At 48.5% G+C, this 17,237-nt stretch overlaps 1 protein-coding gene across 1 annotated transcript in view; it reads left to right on the top strand.

Moving 5' to 3' along the window:
* Polr3a (RNA polymerase III subunit A) overlaps nt 1–14,864 on the top strand; it is a 48,165-nt gene extending 33,301 nt beyond the window's left edge. Inside the window, exons 22-31 of the mRNA XM_070020699.1 lie at nt 3,168–3,254; nt 3,340–3,422; nt 3,948–4,118; nt 5,245–5,338; nt 5,495–5,587; nt 7,391–7,555; nt 8,805–8,969; nt 9,213–9,344; nt 11,386–11,518; nt 14,324–14,864. Coding sequence (XP_069876800.1) covers nt 3,168–3,254; nt 3,340–3,422; nt 3,948–4,118; nt 5,245–5,338; nt 5,495–5,587; nt 7,391–7,555; nt 8,805–8,969; nt 9,213–9,344; nt 11,386–11,518; nt 14,324–14,472 — 1,272 coding nt within the window. The 3' untranslated portion in view covers nt 14,473–14,864. The remainder of the gene's footprint in view (nt 1–3,167; nt 3,255–3,339; nt 3,423–3,947; nt 4,119–5,244; nt 5,339–5,494; nt 5,588–7,390; nt 7,556–8,804; nt 8,970–9,212; nt 9,345–11,385; nt 11,519–14,323) is intronic.
* Nucleotides 14,865–17,237: the final 2,373 nt, after the last annotated feature.

The following is a 17,237-nucleotide window of genomic DNA, read 5'->3' as shown; positions in this document are numbered from 1 at the left end:
CTGCCAGCAGAATTTGTCTGTTCAGAGGACACTAAATGACCGGGCACTGGTGGCTCATGACTGCAATCCTAGCTACTCAGGAGGCTGAGATCTGAGGATTGCAGTTCAAAGCCAGCCCAGGCAGGAAAGCCGTGAGACTCTTATCTCCAATAAACCACCAGAAAACCGGAAGTGGCTCTGTGGCTGAAGTGGTAGAGCATTTGCCATGAGCTGAATAGCTCAGGGACACCGCCCAGGCCCAGAGTTCAAGCTCTATGACCGACCACAAAAAAAAAAAAAAAAAAAAAGAGGACGCTGGTGCTGCTGGCCCCATGTAGCACAAACTTTGCAGGTCTGGAGATGCCATTCCATAGCTCCTAATCTGATAAACTCAGATTTGCTGAGAGGGTCAAAAACCCACTAGCCATAATAGATTTGTGTAAGGCAACAGTTGTTCCCCAGCCCTAGCCCACACCAGAGCTGACGAGGCAGGCTGTGGTTGCCTGTGTGCTTAACTGCCTGCATTGGCCATGCTGTGTGTTCTCTCTAGTACGTATGGGTTGGTTCAGCCAAATTCTTAGTTTACTTCCGTGTTTGTTTCCACTAAGTGAGCCCTAACTCTTGTGTAAGGAAAGAAAGGTATTCTTTTTTATGTAAAGCAAGCCACTGGAAGCATGTTCCTGTGTGTGACTGCTTTGAAGTTCTCCCCAGTGGCTGCTGGGTAATGGTGATTTGTGTCTTTGTTCCTTATGTGTGCAGAGCTCACAGATGACGACTTCTGAGTCTGCTAGGTGTTTGGTCTTGCTCCTGTCCCCTTTTCCTTTCTCTTCCTACCTTCCTTCCTTCCTCTCTCTTTCTCTTCCTCTTTCTTTTTCTCTCTCCCTCTCTTTCTCTCTTCTTCTCTCCCTCCCCCCCCCCCCCTTCCTTTTTTTGCCAGCCCTGGAGCTTGAACTCAGGGCCTGGGTGCTATACCTGAGCTTTTGTGCTCAAGGCTAACACTCTACCATTTGAGCCACAGCTCCACTTCTGGCTTTTTGTGGTTAATTGGAGATAAGAGTCTTTACTCTCCATCCTCCTATCTCAGCCTCCTGAGCTCCTGAATAGCTAGGATTACAGGTGTGAGCCACCAGTGCTTGGCCTCATTTTTTCTTCACACATCTTTTTTGTTGTTGTTGTTGGTCATGGGGCCTGAACTTAGTGTTTGGACACTCTCCCTGAGCTTTTGTGCTCAAGGCTAATGCTCAACCACTTTGTGCCATAGCTCTACTTCTGGTCTCTTGATAGCTGATTGGAGATGTGTCTCATGGACGGTCCTGCTCAGGATGGCTTTGAACCATGATCTTCAAATCTCAGCCTTATGAGTAGCTAGGATTGCAGGCATGAGCCAACAGTGCCCAGCTTATCTTTTTTCATTTTTTTTTAAGGCTTTTTTTTTTTTGGTCCGGTCGTAGGTCCTGAACTCTGGGCCTGGGCACTATCCCTCAGCTCTTCAGCTCAAGGCTAGCGCTCTACCACTTGAGCCACAGTGCCACTTCCGGCTTTTTTCTTTTTCTTTTTTTTTTTTGCTTATGTGGTGCTGAGGAATCGAACCTAGGGCCTCATGCATGCAAGGCAAGCGCTCTACCACTGAGCCACCTTCCCAGCCCTTTTCTCATTCTAACTATGTAGTCCAGGCTGGCCTGGAACTCTGTCTTCCTGTCCTGGCCTGTTGAATCCTTGGACCTCTTAAGTGTACCACTACATACCCATTCTGTCCAGATAGCTGATTTTGGAGATGGCAGACTTCAGAGAGAGCATCTGACCTCTTTTTGGCCCCTTGGTACCTCTGACTTAAGTAAGGTAACATGACTAATAGCATGCTGCCTCAAAAAGAGACTTAAGGCTGTTTAAACATAAGAACATAGCCAAGCATGGTGGTATGCCTGTAGTATCAGTCACTTGGGAGATTGAAATGAGATGATCATTTGAACCTAGAAGTAAATGACCAGCTCAGTCAATATAGTGAGACTGTCCCAAAAACAGTAGTTGAAGTGTTTTGGCCAGATGCAGTGGCTCATGCCTGTAATTTCAGCTACTTGGTAGGTGAAGATCAGGCAGTCATAGTTCAATGCCAAGTAGGGCAAAAAGTGAGACACTATTAGGCATGGTAGTGTGTCCCTGTGTTTCCAGCTATGGAGAAGATACAGGTATGAAGCCAGCCGAGACAAAACTTCAAGACACTGCTAAAAGACAAAATAACAGATAATAGATTAGGGATTAGGTTCAAATGGTAGAACACCTACCTAGCAAGCAAGAGACCCTGAAATCAAATTCCCAGTACTAAAAAAAAAAAATCCATTTTTTTTCCAGGTTTCGCAGAAACCTTGTCTAGCTTTGTTTTTGTTTTTGTTTTTGTTGCTGTTGTTTTGTTTTTGCCAGTCCTGGGACTTAAACTCAGGGCCCCGGCATTGTCTCTGAGCTTCTTTTGCTCAAGACCAGCACTCTGCCCCTTGAGCCACAGCACCATTTCTGGCTTTTTCTGTTTAGATGGTAATGAGGAATCAAACCCAGGGCTTCATGCATGCCAGGCAAGCACTCTACCACAAAGCCACATTCCCAGCTCCTTGTTCATGGCTTTATCAATGATTTTCAGGAACCCTGCGAGTCCTAGGTGTGTGCAGAGTGGGTTGAGACATAAGGGTGAGGGTGAGAGCAAGGAGAGCTAGGAGCAGCCAGTGTTTCCTTTGAAAAGAATGTAAGCTTGTTGCACATGTTCAAAAATGCATGGGAGTCTAAAGCTGTGCTTTCACTGGTAGTATTTAGTCCTCAACATAGCCTCAGAAGAATCCCCTGAGAATCGGTCCATGTACAGTGACAAAGTGTAACAGTACAGTTATGCCTGTATTGAGTGTCTGAAGGCCAGCCACCTGGCATCCTAGGAAGGTAAGAATGAGCTCTCCACCCCGAGTGGAATAGTAGGGGCCTAGATAGCAGTGCTGTGGGAGCCAGTGAAGTTGATGATGGCATATTAGTGGCCTGGTGACCTCGGGGAAAACCACTTTGTAACAGAATCGGTACTTGTGTACTTGATACCACATGCTTAGCTACCACTAAAATGCAATAGCCATCATGTACTACTGATTGTTATTAAGTGATCACATCCAAGTTAATGAGAAACATATGCTGATATTTCCTCTCTTACCTTTCAGGAAATAAAGAAATTCATTAAGGGGGTTTCTGAAAAGATCAAGAAAACCAGAGATAAATATGGCATCAACGATAATGGCACAACAGAGGTACTAGTCTGCCTAGACATGTTAGGAGACAGATTTTTGCTAACACAGTTGGCCCTCACTATGCTCTCGGGTTTTGTCCCTCCAGCCCCGAGTACTGTACCAGTTGGACCGGATCACCCCCACCCAAATAGAGAAGTTTCTGGAGACCTGTAGGGATAAGTACATGAGGTAAGAATGCTAACTCTCACAGGCTGTCCGGCATCCACCATAGGCCTCTGGTGTCTTTCCTGCTTCTTCCTCATAGGTCCAGAATCCACATCACCACCATTTACTTCCAGGGTTGGAGGTGTCACCTCTTACTTATTTAGTGGGTTGCCAGGCTTGATGCTCCTGGATGTGGAAGTCACTACAAACAAACTTACCAAGTGTCCTCCTCCACAAAGACACTTAACATATATGGCAGGTGCCATCTGCACTGTCCACCTACAGTACATATGATAGGAGACCTTGTAGGACTTCGCCACACAGTGGATCCTGGGCTTGTTCATCACATGCTGACCATGCAGAACTCCATTGCATCCTCAGATCCTCTGTTCCAAGCCTGTGCTGGGTTCTTCCAGCACAGTCAGCCTAGTACCTTGCCAGGTCCTTCCTGGCTGTAATGGCATCAGTTTTCTGTTGGAAGCCCATCCCTAGCCCTCTGACTAGATTTCTTTGTCATACTGTGTCCTCACCTATGCCTTTCCCTTCTAGGGCACAGATGGAGCCAGGCTCCGCAGTGGGTGCGCTCTGTGCCCAGAGCATTGGCGAGCCAGGCACCCAGATGACCCTGAAGACTTTCCACTTTGCAGGTGTAGCCTCCATGAACATCACCCTGGGCGTGCCCAGGATCAAAGAGATCATCAATGCCTCCAAGGCAATCAGGTGCCTGTCTCCTAATGGAACACACCCTGGGGCACACTTGGTAAAAAGTCCCTGAAGCCAGGTGCTGCTGGCTCACACCTGTAATCCTGGTCATTCAGGAGGCTAAGGTCTAAGGATCACAGTTCAAAGCCAGCCGTGGCAGGAAAGTCTATGATACTTCTAGCTCTTATTAACCACCAGAAACCAGAAGTTGCACTGTGGGTCAAATTCATGGAGCACTAGCCTTGAACAAAAGAGATCAGGGACAGTGCGTAAGGCCTGAGTTCTAGCCCCATGACATTACCCCTCCCACCCCTGTCCCCCCCCCCCAAAAAAAGTCCCTCAGGTCAAAACTATGTGAAGCCAAAACGAAAGCCATGTTTTTATTTATGGTCACACATCATTTGAAGGGGAGGGGGAGAAGACTGGGAAAACTAGAGCAGTATGTCTGTAGAGATTTTATTTCAACTTAAGTAGACCCAATTAATGGGTCTGTCACTTCATCTGGGGCCAGACTCTGTGATCCCTGGTGATTTTATACTGAGATTGATGGAAGGACTAAAGGAAGTAGATATTACATTGCCTTTGATGACAGAAATCATGATTACCTAAGATGTAAGTCTAACTAAGAACAATGAGTGGCATTAAGTAAAAACTAAGAGTGACTGGACATCGAAAGTGCAGGTGGTTTGCCTGCTTCTGACCATCAGGGCAGAACCAGCAGTGGGAGTTCAGGGGATAGCGTCCTGGGCAATGCTGGGCTGAGAGGAGCAGGTGTTTGGGGAGAACATTGGAGGAAGTTGAAATGCACCAAGGGTCAGTTTACTCAGGGAACAGAAAGTAACTGCTGCTGGAGACCAGAGAGGAGGAGGAGGTAGGACTCCCTTTGTGTCTGGAAGGAGTTTCTGAAAGTCTTTTCATTCACCAATAGAGTGAGTGGCCTGGGGAAATTCAGAATAAAAGGTGGGGGCGGGGGGAAGGCGGTGGTAAGTGAAGCCTTTATAGTGAGCCTGAAACCCAGTAAATGCTCAACAAATTGCAGGTACTAATACATGACGGATTGCAAGTAGCATTCAGCTTTAATAAAGCAGTGCTCTGCAGACAAGCCCCTTCCTTGGGCAGTAATCTATTCTCCTCCTCCTTGCAGCACTCCAATTATCACAGCACAGCTAGACAAGGATGACGATGCGGATTACGCCCGCCTTGTGAAAGGCAGAATTGAGAAAACCCTCCTGGGGGAGGTAAGAAACCCTCTGGATGACAAGAAAATGAGAGCAACAGCACCGGGGATGGGGGTGGAGGGCCCAAGGCAGCTGCAGTGGACGGAACAGTCCTAGAAGGGGCGTGCCCTAAGGAGGGGAGAGGCTAGCTAATGCTCTGGTCTTTGGACACCACAGATTTCAGAGTATATTGAAGAAGTGTTTCTTCCTGATGACTGCTTTATTCTCATCAAGCTTTCTCTGGAACGGATCAGACTTCTGAGACTGGAAGTGAGTCATGTAATTAAATGTTTGGAGGACATCATCCTGCCTGTCCCAAGGCAGGGAATAACACCTGAGGGCCAGAGCTAAACAGGCAGAGAACACCATGCTAGGGCTTCACTTGGCCTCTGCTGTTTGTGATTCTGAGGCTCCACCCCATCCTCTTTCTGAGCTGACACAGCACAGGCCTGGCCCACAGGACACTAGTGGACATTGTGCAGACCAGAATACCAGCTCACTGTGGCATGGTTTCAGGACAGTTGGTCTTTTTGTCCACCTGCCCAGTCCAGGGCTGCAGTGCCTTAATCAAAACCTGTGGCTCCCACCTGTGGCTCCCTAGCACTGCGGCTGGGTGGCTGGTTGATTCAGTGAATGTTTATAGGCAAAAGGCTTATGTCAACATGGCTGTGTGTGTGTGTGTGTGTGTGTGTGTGTGTGTGTGTGTGTGTGTGTGTGTGTGTGTGTGTGTGTGTGTGTGTGTGTGTGTGTGTGTGTGTGTGTGTGTGTGTGTGTGTGTGCTGGTACTGGGGTTTGAGCTTAGGGCCTACACTTCCATTTTTTGGTGATTAATTGGAGATAATTATGGACGTCTCGACCTTGGCTGACTTTGAACTGCAGTCCTCAGATTTCAGTCTCCTGAGTAGCTAGGATTATAGGCATGAGCCACTGGCACCTGGCCTTATTTTTGTTTTTTAAGGTAAACAGAATAAGTTATTTGAAAGTAGAAAGAAACTAAGAAAAGAAAGCAGAATTCTACTTTCCTTTTTGTTGTTGTTTGTTTTGGGCAGGATTAGGTTTAAACTTGGGAAATTGTAAATGATCTGCCACTTGAGCCATGGTCCCCAGACCTTTTTGCTTTTGTTATTTTTCAAATAGGATCTCAATTTTTCCCAGGCCAGTCTGGACTATAATTCTTCTATTTATATTTCCCTTATAACCAGGATGGCAGGTGCACACCATTATTTTCAGCTTTTTCTATTGAATTGCAGGTCTCATAAACCTTTTTTGCCTGGACTGGCCTCAAACCAGAATCCTCCTAATATCATTCTCCTGAGTAGCTAGGATTACAGGTGTAAGCCACCTTGCCCAAATAAGCTGGCTTCTTAAACTGGTGTTTGTAGGTGCATAACAATGAGACTGATTGCAGATGGTACATGCTGCAGACTGAGTGACTCTGATACCCTCCTCTTCTCAGATAGTTACGCCTGTGTGTCAGCCTTGAAAACATTGTCAGTCATACCCAATTGCCACATTCATGTAGTGTCTAACAGTTTGGGAGCTCTTCCATCCTGTCTCCTGATACCTACCCTGTGGCTCTTACAGGTCTGAGATGGAACCAAATTATGGGTCAGGGATATAGCGCATTGTAGAGTGTTTAGCCTGCATGAGATCCTGGGTTCATCCTCATCACTGCCAAAAAAGGAGCTAAGTTACATCCAGGAGTGTAGCACACAGCAACTAGTGGTGTCAGACACGGGGGTGGAGAGGGGTGTAGGGGGGACGCCACAGAAGCTTTTAAATCATTATGCCCTCCAGCCTCCCCAGAACTTAGACTGGAGGAGGGGAAGGGGGTTTTATCTTGTCATGAAATGAGCATGAATTTTCCATGGGGCTAATATTCATGCTTGGGGTGAAAATTTACCTTTTCTGTGACTAAAGCACAGATATCTATAGATTGTAAACAGGTAGCTTCTGTGTGGTGGGTGATGAGTGCTACAAATGACCGAAAGGCTTCTAGAAGTCATGAAATTCAGGATGGGAGCATTGGAACAGAAGTCTGTAAAGTCAGTGATGCCCCCTGCTGCCTGACAGGTGAACGCTGAGACCGTGCGCTACTCCATCTGCACGTCCAAGCTGCGCGTGAAGCCAGGTGACGTGGCTGTCCATGGGGAGGCTGTGGTGTGTGTCACCCCCAGAGAGAACAGCAAGAGTTCTATGTACTACGTGCTGCAGTTCCTGAAGGAGGACCTCCCCAAGGTGAGGCAGAGTTGCTTCTCATGGTGAAGCCAGTGGTGAGTAGGGCCTGAAGACCTGAGGACAGTGAGTCCAGGACATGGCCCTGATTTCTTTCCTTGTCATTATTTTCTTTTTTTTTTTTTTTTGGTCCGTCATGGGGCTTGAACTCTGGGCCTGGGCACTGTCCCTTAGCTCTTCAGCTCAAGGCGAGCGCTGTACCACTTGAGCTACAGCGCCACTTCCGGTTTTCTGGTGGTTTATTGGAGATAGGAGTCTCACGGTCTCTCTTGCCCGGGCTGGCTTTGAACCGCGATCCTCAGATCTCAGCCTCCTGAGTAGCTAGGATTACAGGTGCGAGCCACCAGCACCCGGCCTTTTCAGTATTTTCTTTATTTACTTTTTTTGTGGCAGTCCTGGGGCTTGAACTCAGGGCCTAGACACTGTTCTTTTGTGCTCAAGGTGAGTGTTCTACCACTTTGAGCTACAGCTCCATTTCTGGGTTTGGAGTGGTTAATTGGATTTTTCTGCCCTGGTTAGGCTTTGAATTGTGTTCCTCAGATCTCAGCCTCCAAAATAGTTAGGATTACAAATGTGAGCCACCAGCACCTAGCTGTCCCCTAGTTATTATTTCTTCCTCCTCCTCCTCCTCCTCCTCCTCCTCCTCCTCCTCCTCCTCCTCCTCCTCCTCCTCCTCCTACCCCCCCCCCCCCCCCCCCCCCCGCTGCTGCTGCTTTCTGCTTTCTGCTTTCTGCTTTCTGCTTTCTGCTTTTCTTCTTCTTTTGTGGTTATGGGGCTTAAACTCAGGGCCTGGGCACTGTCCCTGAGCTCTTTTGCTCAAGGATAGCTCTCTACCACTTCTGGTTTTCTAGTGGTTAATTGAAAAGAGTCTCATAGACTTTCCTGCCTGGGCTGGCTTTGAACCATGATCTCAGCCTCCTGAGTAGCTGGATTACAGGTTTGAGCCACCAGCACCTAGCACTTTCCTAATTGCTTCATGACTACATCCCCTAAAGGATTGGTGGGTTTTGTGTTAGCACTGACACATCAACCCTACCCATCAAATTTTCTGATCTCATAAAACTTACTGTAGAGTGAGACAGAGTCCCCTGAATTGCTCATCTCCCTGAGCCCAGACAGCACCCAGGGCCTCCTAGGTTTAATACATTCCTGGTGAGCTCTGCTGGGAATGGGGGGTTGGGAGGTTACTAACCCAGAGTTTGGTGGGGCCAAGGTGTTTCAGGGTCTCAGGCCCATGTGTCTCCAAGTCCAGGTGGTGGTGCAAGGCATCCCAGAGGTGTCCAGAGCTGTCATCCACATCGACGAGCAGAGTGGGAAAGAGAAGTACAAGCTTTTGGTAGAAGGCGACAACCTGCGGGCAGTCATGGCCACCCATGGTGTGAAGGGCACCCGGACCACATCTAATAACACCTATGAGGTACCACTAAGCCCAGAGGTGCTCCAAGGAGGCTGTCTCCCCAGTGCTGCCCACAGGTCCTCAGCTGATTCCCCAGCACACCTCCTTTGCCTTGCCTTTGTTCTGGGTCTCCACTAAAAGTTACATAGCCATTTCTGGGGAATGAGGCTGGGTTTGGTTTGAGCTTGCCAGGTAGAGGAGGGAGTAGACAGAAGCTGCAGGAGCAGCCAGAGGGCCTGCTCCCACTCATCCCTCACTCTCTAGGTTGAGAAAACACTGGGCATCGAGGCTGCCCGGACCACTATCATCAACGAGATCCAGTACACAATGGTCAACCATGGCATGAGCATTGACCGGAGGCACGTGATGCTGCTCTCTGACCTGATGACCTATAAGGTTCGTGTGGGGGGAGGTTCTGGCATATCTGGGAGACTTAAAATCCACTGTCAGGGAAATACAGCCATGAGCTTCAGATATGATGTCTCAATGGCTGCTCAACAGAAAATAAGATGTCACCATCATGCAAAAGCCAAAGGCAAGTGTTCTGGTAAGATCCCAATGTGAGCATTGCAGCATCATGGGAAACTCACACCCAAGTGAGAACTAAAGTGAGATCCTAAAGCAAAACTAGCCCTTGGCCCATTCACCATGCTTTTTCCTAACAGAGTAAAATAAACTAATATAACCTGAAGAAGACTAAGGTGGGGGTGCTGGGGTTAGTTGCCTATGCCCTCCCCCTAAACAATGCATTTGCAAGCCATGTGCCAGTGTCTCATGCCACTAATTCTAGCTACTTAGGAGGCTGAAATCTGAGGATCACCATTCAAAACCAGCCTGGGCAGGAATAGTCCAAAAGATTCTTATTTCTAATCAACTGCCAATAAAGCCAGAACTGGAGCTATGGTTCAAGTTTTAGAGCCTCGCTTGATCTTTTTTGCTCAAAGACAGCACCCAGGCTCTGAGTTCAAGCCCCAGGACCAGTACAAAAATGAAGATGCAAGGGCTAGGAAGGTGGCTCAGTGGTAGAGTGCTTACCTTGCATTCATGAGGCTCTGGGTTCGATTCCTCAGCATAACATAAGCAGAAAAGGCCAGAAGTGGTGCCGTGGCTGGCTCAAGTGGTAGAGTAGCTAGCCTTGAGCTGAAGAGCTGAGGGATAGTGCCAGGCCCACAGTTCAGGCCCCACGACTGGCCAAAAAAAAAAGAAAAAAAGAAGATGCATTGGCTTTAGCAGTTCTGAAGGACAGCCAGTTTTCACAATCCTCCCTGGTCTAGCCAGTACAGGACATGTAGAAAGCATGTAAGGGAGCCAGGTGTGAGCTCAGTGATAGAGCATGTGTATAGCATGTATGAGGCCCTGGGTTCTATCCCCACCACCAAATAAGAAAAGAAACCCAAGTTGGGACAATGGCCACTCTGAAGAGAGGCTGTCAAATTCAAGTCTCCATGTTCAGTCTTGCTCATTGTACTGGTGCTGGGTCTTAAACCAACTGGTAACTGGGTCTTGTACTCTCCCTTTGCTTTTCACTCAAGGTTGGTGCTCTACCACTTGAGTCACAGCTCTCATCTTCTGGCCCAGGTATCCTGTGTCTCATGGACTTTTCTGTCTGCCTAGGCTGGCTTTGTACTACAATCCTCAGATCTCAGCCTCCTGAGTAGCTGGGATTACAGGTGTGAGCCAGTATAGCCTGTCCCCAGTGTTTTTGTTTTTGTTGTTGTTGTTGTTTAATCCAAGACCAGGACTTGAGCTCAGTACCTGATACATTAGCTCATTGGCTAGCCTTTTTGTATGAGCCATGCCTCCAACCCTATGATCCTGGGTCTTAAACTTAGGGCCTCGTGTTTTCACTCTTCTTTTTTGCTCAAGATTGGTGCTCTATCATTTGAGTCATAACTCCAGTTCTGACTTGGTTACTCTGGCTTATGTAACTAAGTTTGTCTGCTTGGGCTGGCTTTGAACCTCATTCCTCAGATCTCAACCTCCGGAATAGCTAGGATTCCAAGCGTGAGCCACTGGCGCAGGCTCCTGCCTCCGCCTCCCAGTAGCTGGGATTGCAGGTAGCTGCCACTCCCTCTGTCTTCTTCTGGCAGCTCAACATAAACGTTCAGCCCTGTTTTTATAAGCGTTCTTTTAATGACGGAAGCCCCTAAATTGAATTAATATTCTTTCTCTAGCTCTTTGAGCTTTGATAAAGAAGAAATGTTCCCTCTTCTTAAGTTAGACTGTGAATTCTTAGTTCTACAGCTTCTAGGTGCCAGGTGTCCGGCTCCATGCCATTGGTGACCAGCTGTCTCCTGTGGCACTGAGGCAGGCCAACTGCACAGGCCTTCAAACACGACTGGAATAGCAGTTGGCTTGGTTTTTGTTGGTTCTGAGCAGGGGATGCAGGGCACCTTGATTTCCTCTGACTGGCTCAGGATACCCTGTCTCCTGACAGGGTGAAGTCCTGGGCATCACGAGGTTTGGCCTGGCCAAGATGAAGGAGAGTGTGCTGATGCTGGCCTCCTTTGAGAAGACCGCTGACCATCTCTTTGATGCAGCCTACTTTGGGCAGAAGGACTCTGTGTGCGGTAGGTTTGACTTTCCTAGGAGCCATATCAAAATTCTTTATTTCTTAGCCCGTCTATGGCTTGGACTTCAGTAGTGAAAAAAACTAAGCAGGCAGGGGTCATTGATTTAAGAGTAAAGTCATAGGTCACAGAATTGGAACTGCTGGATTTTCATCTCCAGGGCCTGATTGTGGTACCCTGCATTCTCCCTCCCCAGTCTATGAGGAGGTTTCTCTGTCAATGGACAGTTTGGGGTCCGAGAAGAAAAGACTAAATCTGAGCATGTACAGGTTTTTTTTTGTTTTGTTTTGTTTTGTTTTTGTCAGTTGTGGGGCTTGAACTCTGGGCCTACATGCTGTCCCTCAGCACTTCAGCTCAAGGCAAGAGTTCTACCACTTAAGCCACAGTGCTACTTCCTGTTTTCTGGTGGTTTGTTGGAGATAAGCTTTCCTGCCTGGGCTGGCTTTGAACCACGATCCTCAGATCTCAGCTGAGTAGCTAGGATTACAGGCCTGGGGCCCAGCTAAGTTTTTTATTTTTAATCCCTTTTAGATGTAGACAGCCACATTGATTTGCTAGGTGCCCCAAGGCCCACAGAGGGACAGTGGCACAGCCCCCTGATGTCAGCAAGATTATCTTCCTGTCCTGCTTCCTGGGAAGGCAGAAAGGTTACCATTTACATTGGTTGATGTTTGTTGAGCCCGTGTGGGGCCTGTGTATGCTGAGCATCTCCACACACCAGGAGGTATAGGCCCCCGGTGCTTTAACAGCAAGAAGACACAGGACAACACAAGTTGCATATGGCCCTGCACTGCACTGAACCTGGCCTTCCTGCACTAAGAGTGTAGAACCTCTAAAGAGTGGTTGAGGACAAGGAGTCTACCTGACAGCACCTCCCCCTGAGGCCAGCACTGCCTTTGAGCTCTGCTCTGGCTTCTCAGAATCCACAGTAAGACCTTACGGGGCTAGGCAGAATTACTAGGTTAAGGCTAGGGAAGTTCAGTAAGCCCCAAACCCCATAGCAGAAAGACTGAAAGACCTAAGCAGGCATTACAAACCTGGAGCTCTGCTTCCCAGGAGCCCTTTGCTCTTGTGTGGAGTTGTCAGATACGGGGTGGTCCAGTCAGGCTTCATTCAGAGTGCACACCCATTTTTTGCCCCAAAGATAATAACTTTCTCTTTTTGTTGTTGTTGTTGTTCCCCGATATGTAGCCCAGGTGGTTCTGCATCAGCCTCCTCTGTGGGACAGGCCACAAAACCCTGCACATTTTTTTCTTCTAAAAGAGACACTAGAGGGTGTAGGTTTACATGCGGGCCATTTGAAGGAGGAGAGTTCCATAAAGGCTTTGATTTTTTTTTAAAAGAGCAGGCCGGGGACACTAGAAGTATGGGGTATTACCTGGCATGCAAAATGCAAGAGACCCTGGGTTTACTCCACAGTACTACCAAAAAGACAAAAAGGCAGTCAAGACAGACACAGAAGAGGGAGAAAGACGGTGAAGAGAAGAAAAGAGATTGGAGGGGAATACAGTGGGAATGGGAGAGGGCCCAGGCTCAGGCCAAAGCACCTAGGACTGTGACCAGCACCCAGCCCTGCTGCCAGGAAACTGGGTCTAGGCTAAAGCCCTGCAGTGCCTACCTGCTGCCCTGCCATGCCTGACCCCTGTGTGGGCCTCTGACAGCCCCCCTGCCCCACCCCACTTTGAAGTTTCCCCTACTCCTGGTCCTTTCACACATAGTAACCATGTTGGCCCTCACTGCATGCTGTGTCCAGTTTGCTTGTTGGCCTCTGGTTCCATGTTAGCATAGGACGTAATTGTCACTTATTTGCTCTTGCAGTTTTTAAAAGCTGCACTAGAGCCCTTCAAGGGTTCTTGGCCTGGGCTTCTGGAAGCCTGGCCCCACCCTTCTCTGAGCACAGATAGAACTGTCTGCTGTGCTTTCCAGGGGCACTGCCAGGTACTCACCACCACTCTAGGTTTCCTTCCTTCTAGAACCCTCTGGTCTTCCTTTCTTCATTTCTTTTTTTTTTTTTTTTTTTTTTTTTTTTGTCATGGGGCTTGAACTCAGGGCCTGGGTATTGTCCTTTTGCTCTTTTCACTCAAGGCTATAGCACTCTAATACTTGAGACACCATTCCGCTTCTGGTTTTTCTAGTGGTTATTTGGAAATAAGAGGCTCACAGACTTTCACAGACTTTCCTGCCAGTCCTCAGACTTCAGCCTCCTGAGTAGCTTCGGATTATAACCATGATGCCAGGCGCTGGTGGCTCATGCCTGTAATCCTAGCTACTCAGGAGGCTGAGATCTGAGAACATGGTTCAAAGCCAGCCCAGGTAGGAAGGTCTGTGAAACTCTTATCTCCAATTAACCACCAGAAAATCAGAATTGGCGCTGTGGCTCTAGTGGTAGAATGCTTTGCTTGAGCTGAAGAGATGAGGGACAGCACCCAGGCCGAGTTCAAGCCTTAGAACCAACTTAAAAAAAAAAAAAAAAAAAAAAAAGATTACAACCATGAGCCACAAATGCCCTTGGCTGAGTAGAGTTTCTTAAAGACAGCGCCTATAGGCTGTGTTGTGCTCAGGTGGGAGAGAAGTATCTAGGCTGCCTGCAACACCCTGCTGAGCGCCGTGACTGTCCTCCCCTGGGGCACAGAAGGCCCTGTCCCCAGCCAGGAGCACAGTGCAGGGGCCAGTTCACCAGTTAATGTGCAGAGGAGCCTTCAGGCACCAAGTCCCTAACCTTACCTGCGTTCCCTGCCTCCCTTCTGTGTGAAAGTCCGCCCCCATGTGAAGGCACCCCCTGAGCCCTGTCCTGGTTGCTTGCAGGAGTGTCGGAATGCATCATCATGGGAATCCCCATGAGCATCGGGACGGGCCTCTTCAAGCTGCTCCACAAGGCCGACAGGGACCCGGACCCCCCCAAAAGGCCCCTGATCTTCGACACAAATGAGTTCCACATCCCCCTTGTCACATAGTCCAGAAGAAGAGGAGACCATACCTGACCTTCCCCCCTTGCCCGTCTACAGCTGGAAGAGCGTTCTGCTTCCTGGGACAAGCCCAGAGGCTCCCGTCTGTGCTGGTGGTTGGAGAAGACCCTGGAGTCCCACAGTGCCACTCCTCATATAGGGAGCAGCCCCTGCCTGCTGCCACCTGCACTACAGTTTGGGGAAACTTGGGCTTTGTTTGTTACCTGTCTATGGGTGGTCCAGCCAGGCATCCTTGCCCATCCCACCGTGCTGTGTCCTCTCCAGCAGCTCCTAGTGTGGTTCCAGCCTCACACAGGCTAGGACATGTTACTGGTTTTCCATTCCTCAATTGTGACATACTCGTGTAAATAATGTTACTACTATTTATTTGTTCCTTTTGAGAGATGTGGAGTTGTCATTATTTTGTTTTATTCTTCAAACCAAAAAACTATAGAAACCAAAAAAGCCAGCATCCAAGTGTCACTGGTTAAGCAAATGGGAGTATTTTGAATCAGTAACAAGCTAAGACAGTCACTCAGCCCAAACTGCTCCAAAATATCTTCTATCAACGCTCAGCCACCTGTTACTGCCATCTACCTCTGGCGGCAGGAGGCTCTTTATTAGTACAAGAACCAAACCCATTCTCTGTGACCTGTAGAAGCCTCACTGGAGTTGGTGGGGACAGGCTTCCTGAAGCCTGGCATTGTCCATAGAAACGATGTGCAGCCAGTCCAGTTTGCCTGTGCTACCTTAGGCTGGAATCCACACCCCTAGTGGGGTGTCTGCAATTCTGTCCTGCCTCCCAGAGCTGCAGAGTACAAATGCTGGTGCAGAACTGGAGGCCTGAAAAGTACCTAGGGGCAGTGGTGGGAGAGAGCACTACTGGGCACAGGCAGTACCAGGAAACTGAGATGGCAACCTTGAAGAGTTGGTCTGCAGCTGGGCATCAGTGGCTCATGCCTGTAATCCTAGCTACTCAGGAGGTTGAGGATCTCAAAGCGGCAGGAAAGTACTCACCCCTTCACCTCCAGTTAACTACCAAAACTATAAGTGGAGCTATGGCTCAAATGGCAGAGCGCTAGCCTTGAGCAAAAGAAGCTCAGAGACAACACCCAGGCCCTGAGTTCAAGCCCCAGGACTGGCATGTGTGTACAGACACAGAGTTCCCAGTGTTATTAGAGAGCAGACTTCAGGACTATGAGGAAAACAGGGCCAGGTATTCCAGAAAGACCCCTATGAAATCGCTTCTGCCCAGTGATTGCACCATCGCTGGGGGTTTGTCGGGGTTAGGAAAGAAATGAAAGTCCATCTCCTAGGAGGATTTGTTCTTGGAGACAATTGCTCTTTGTGCTGAACTTGCTCTGTGATGTTGGCCCCGGGCCAAGGAGCAATGGGAACAGCACAGTGGCCCTCCTGGAAAACATTCGGTGGGGCCTGACTGTGGAGCCCCATAGACAGATGTGGGGATTTGACCCTTCTTTGTGGCTCTGTGCATGCACTTCAGGTCTATTTCTGTAATGACAGTCCCCTTAATGGTCTCAGCTACTAAAAGAAATAGCCATCCAAACATGGTTGAATGAGGAGATGGGTCTGAGTGACTTAAGAGATGAATGGAAGGGAAAAACAAACAAGGCAGGAAGGTTGTAACAATATTTTACAGAACCATACTTACATCCTTTGATTCCCCCTGGTTGACTCCCCAAGCCAAGTTCATGTTCCTGGGGAACTCAGTGAAGCAGAGAGTGAGTGCCTTCTCTTCATATCCATGTGTTCTGATTAGCAGCACCTTGACCTGAGGGTTTTTTGTTTGTTTTTGTTTTGGCCAAAGCTCAAGTTGAAATGCTGTTAAAATTTTGTAATTTAGGGGCTGGGAAGGTGGCTCAGTGGTAGAGTGTTTGCTTCGCTTGTGTGAGGTCCTAGATTCGATTCCTTAGCACCACATAAACAGAAAAGGCTGGAAGTGGTGCTGTGGCTCAAGTGGTAGAGCACTAGCCTTGAGCTGAAGGGCTGAGGGACAGCGCCCAGACCCAGAGTTAAAGCCCCAGGATTGACCAAAAAAAAAAAAAAATGTAGTTTAGCATCTACCAAGTTGGCCTTCAGCCTTCACTCAGTATCAGTGATATGAAAAGGGTTCTTTCTCTTGATATTTTCCTGTGTTAAACTGAGCTATCCTGCCACATCATGGAACCATGGAACCTGGAACATCAGGACCATGTTCCTGGGCAACCTCCAGAAGGCTCTTAGTTGGGATGGAAGCCACAGGCCTTAGTACATACAGCTCTGGCATGGTCAGCAGGGCCAGTAGAGGGGACACTGGGAGTGAGGGTGAGGTCCCTACAGAAACCCCCTGTTGGTGTGGTAGACTGCACGAGTGTGCTGACAGGTCAGCAGATGTGGGGCAGTGTGGTTAGGAAAAGAGTACGCCAACCAGTGGAAGCCACCCACCAGTGGGCACTGCCAGCCCTGCTGCAACCACACAGCACTGGTGGGCAAGTCCTGTATGCGCCCCTCTATTCTGATCTGGGTATCATGTGATCACCTGCTCTGCCCTGCATTCACTGGGCATTATGCCAGCCCAGACTCAAGACCTAGCAGCCACAGATTCTCAAGAGTAAGCTCAATAGGAGGTCGATCGGTTTTATTCTCCAGACCTCTTTAGAAGAAATAAGAAAAACATGTAAATCCCATCTCATCCAAAAGCAGTGTGGTATCTCTGGCTAGCAATCTGTGTACCCAGGGGATTAAGGTAGCTCTTGGCTTAGTTATACCCCCAG

This window comes from Dipodomys merriami, unplaced genomic scaffold (assembly GCF_024711535.1).
Source record: "Dipodomys merriami isolate MVZ:Mamm:240054 unplaced genomic scaffold, mDipMer1.0.p SCAF_14, whole genome shotgun sequence".
NCBI classification, from domain to species: domain Eukaryota; kingdom Metazoa; phylum Chordata; class Mammalia; order Rodentia; family Heteromyidae; genus Dipodomys; species Dipodomys merriami.
Note: the sequence above shows the minus strand (reverse complement) of the source record. Positions and strands in the feature narration are given on the sequence as shown.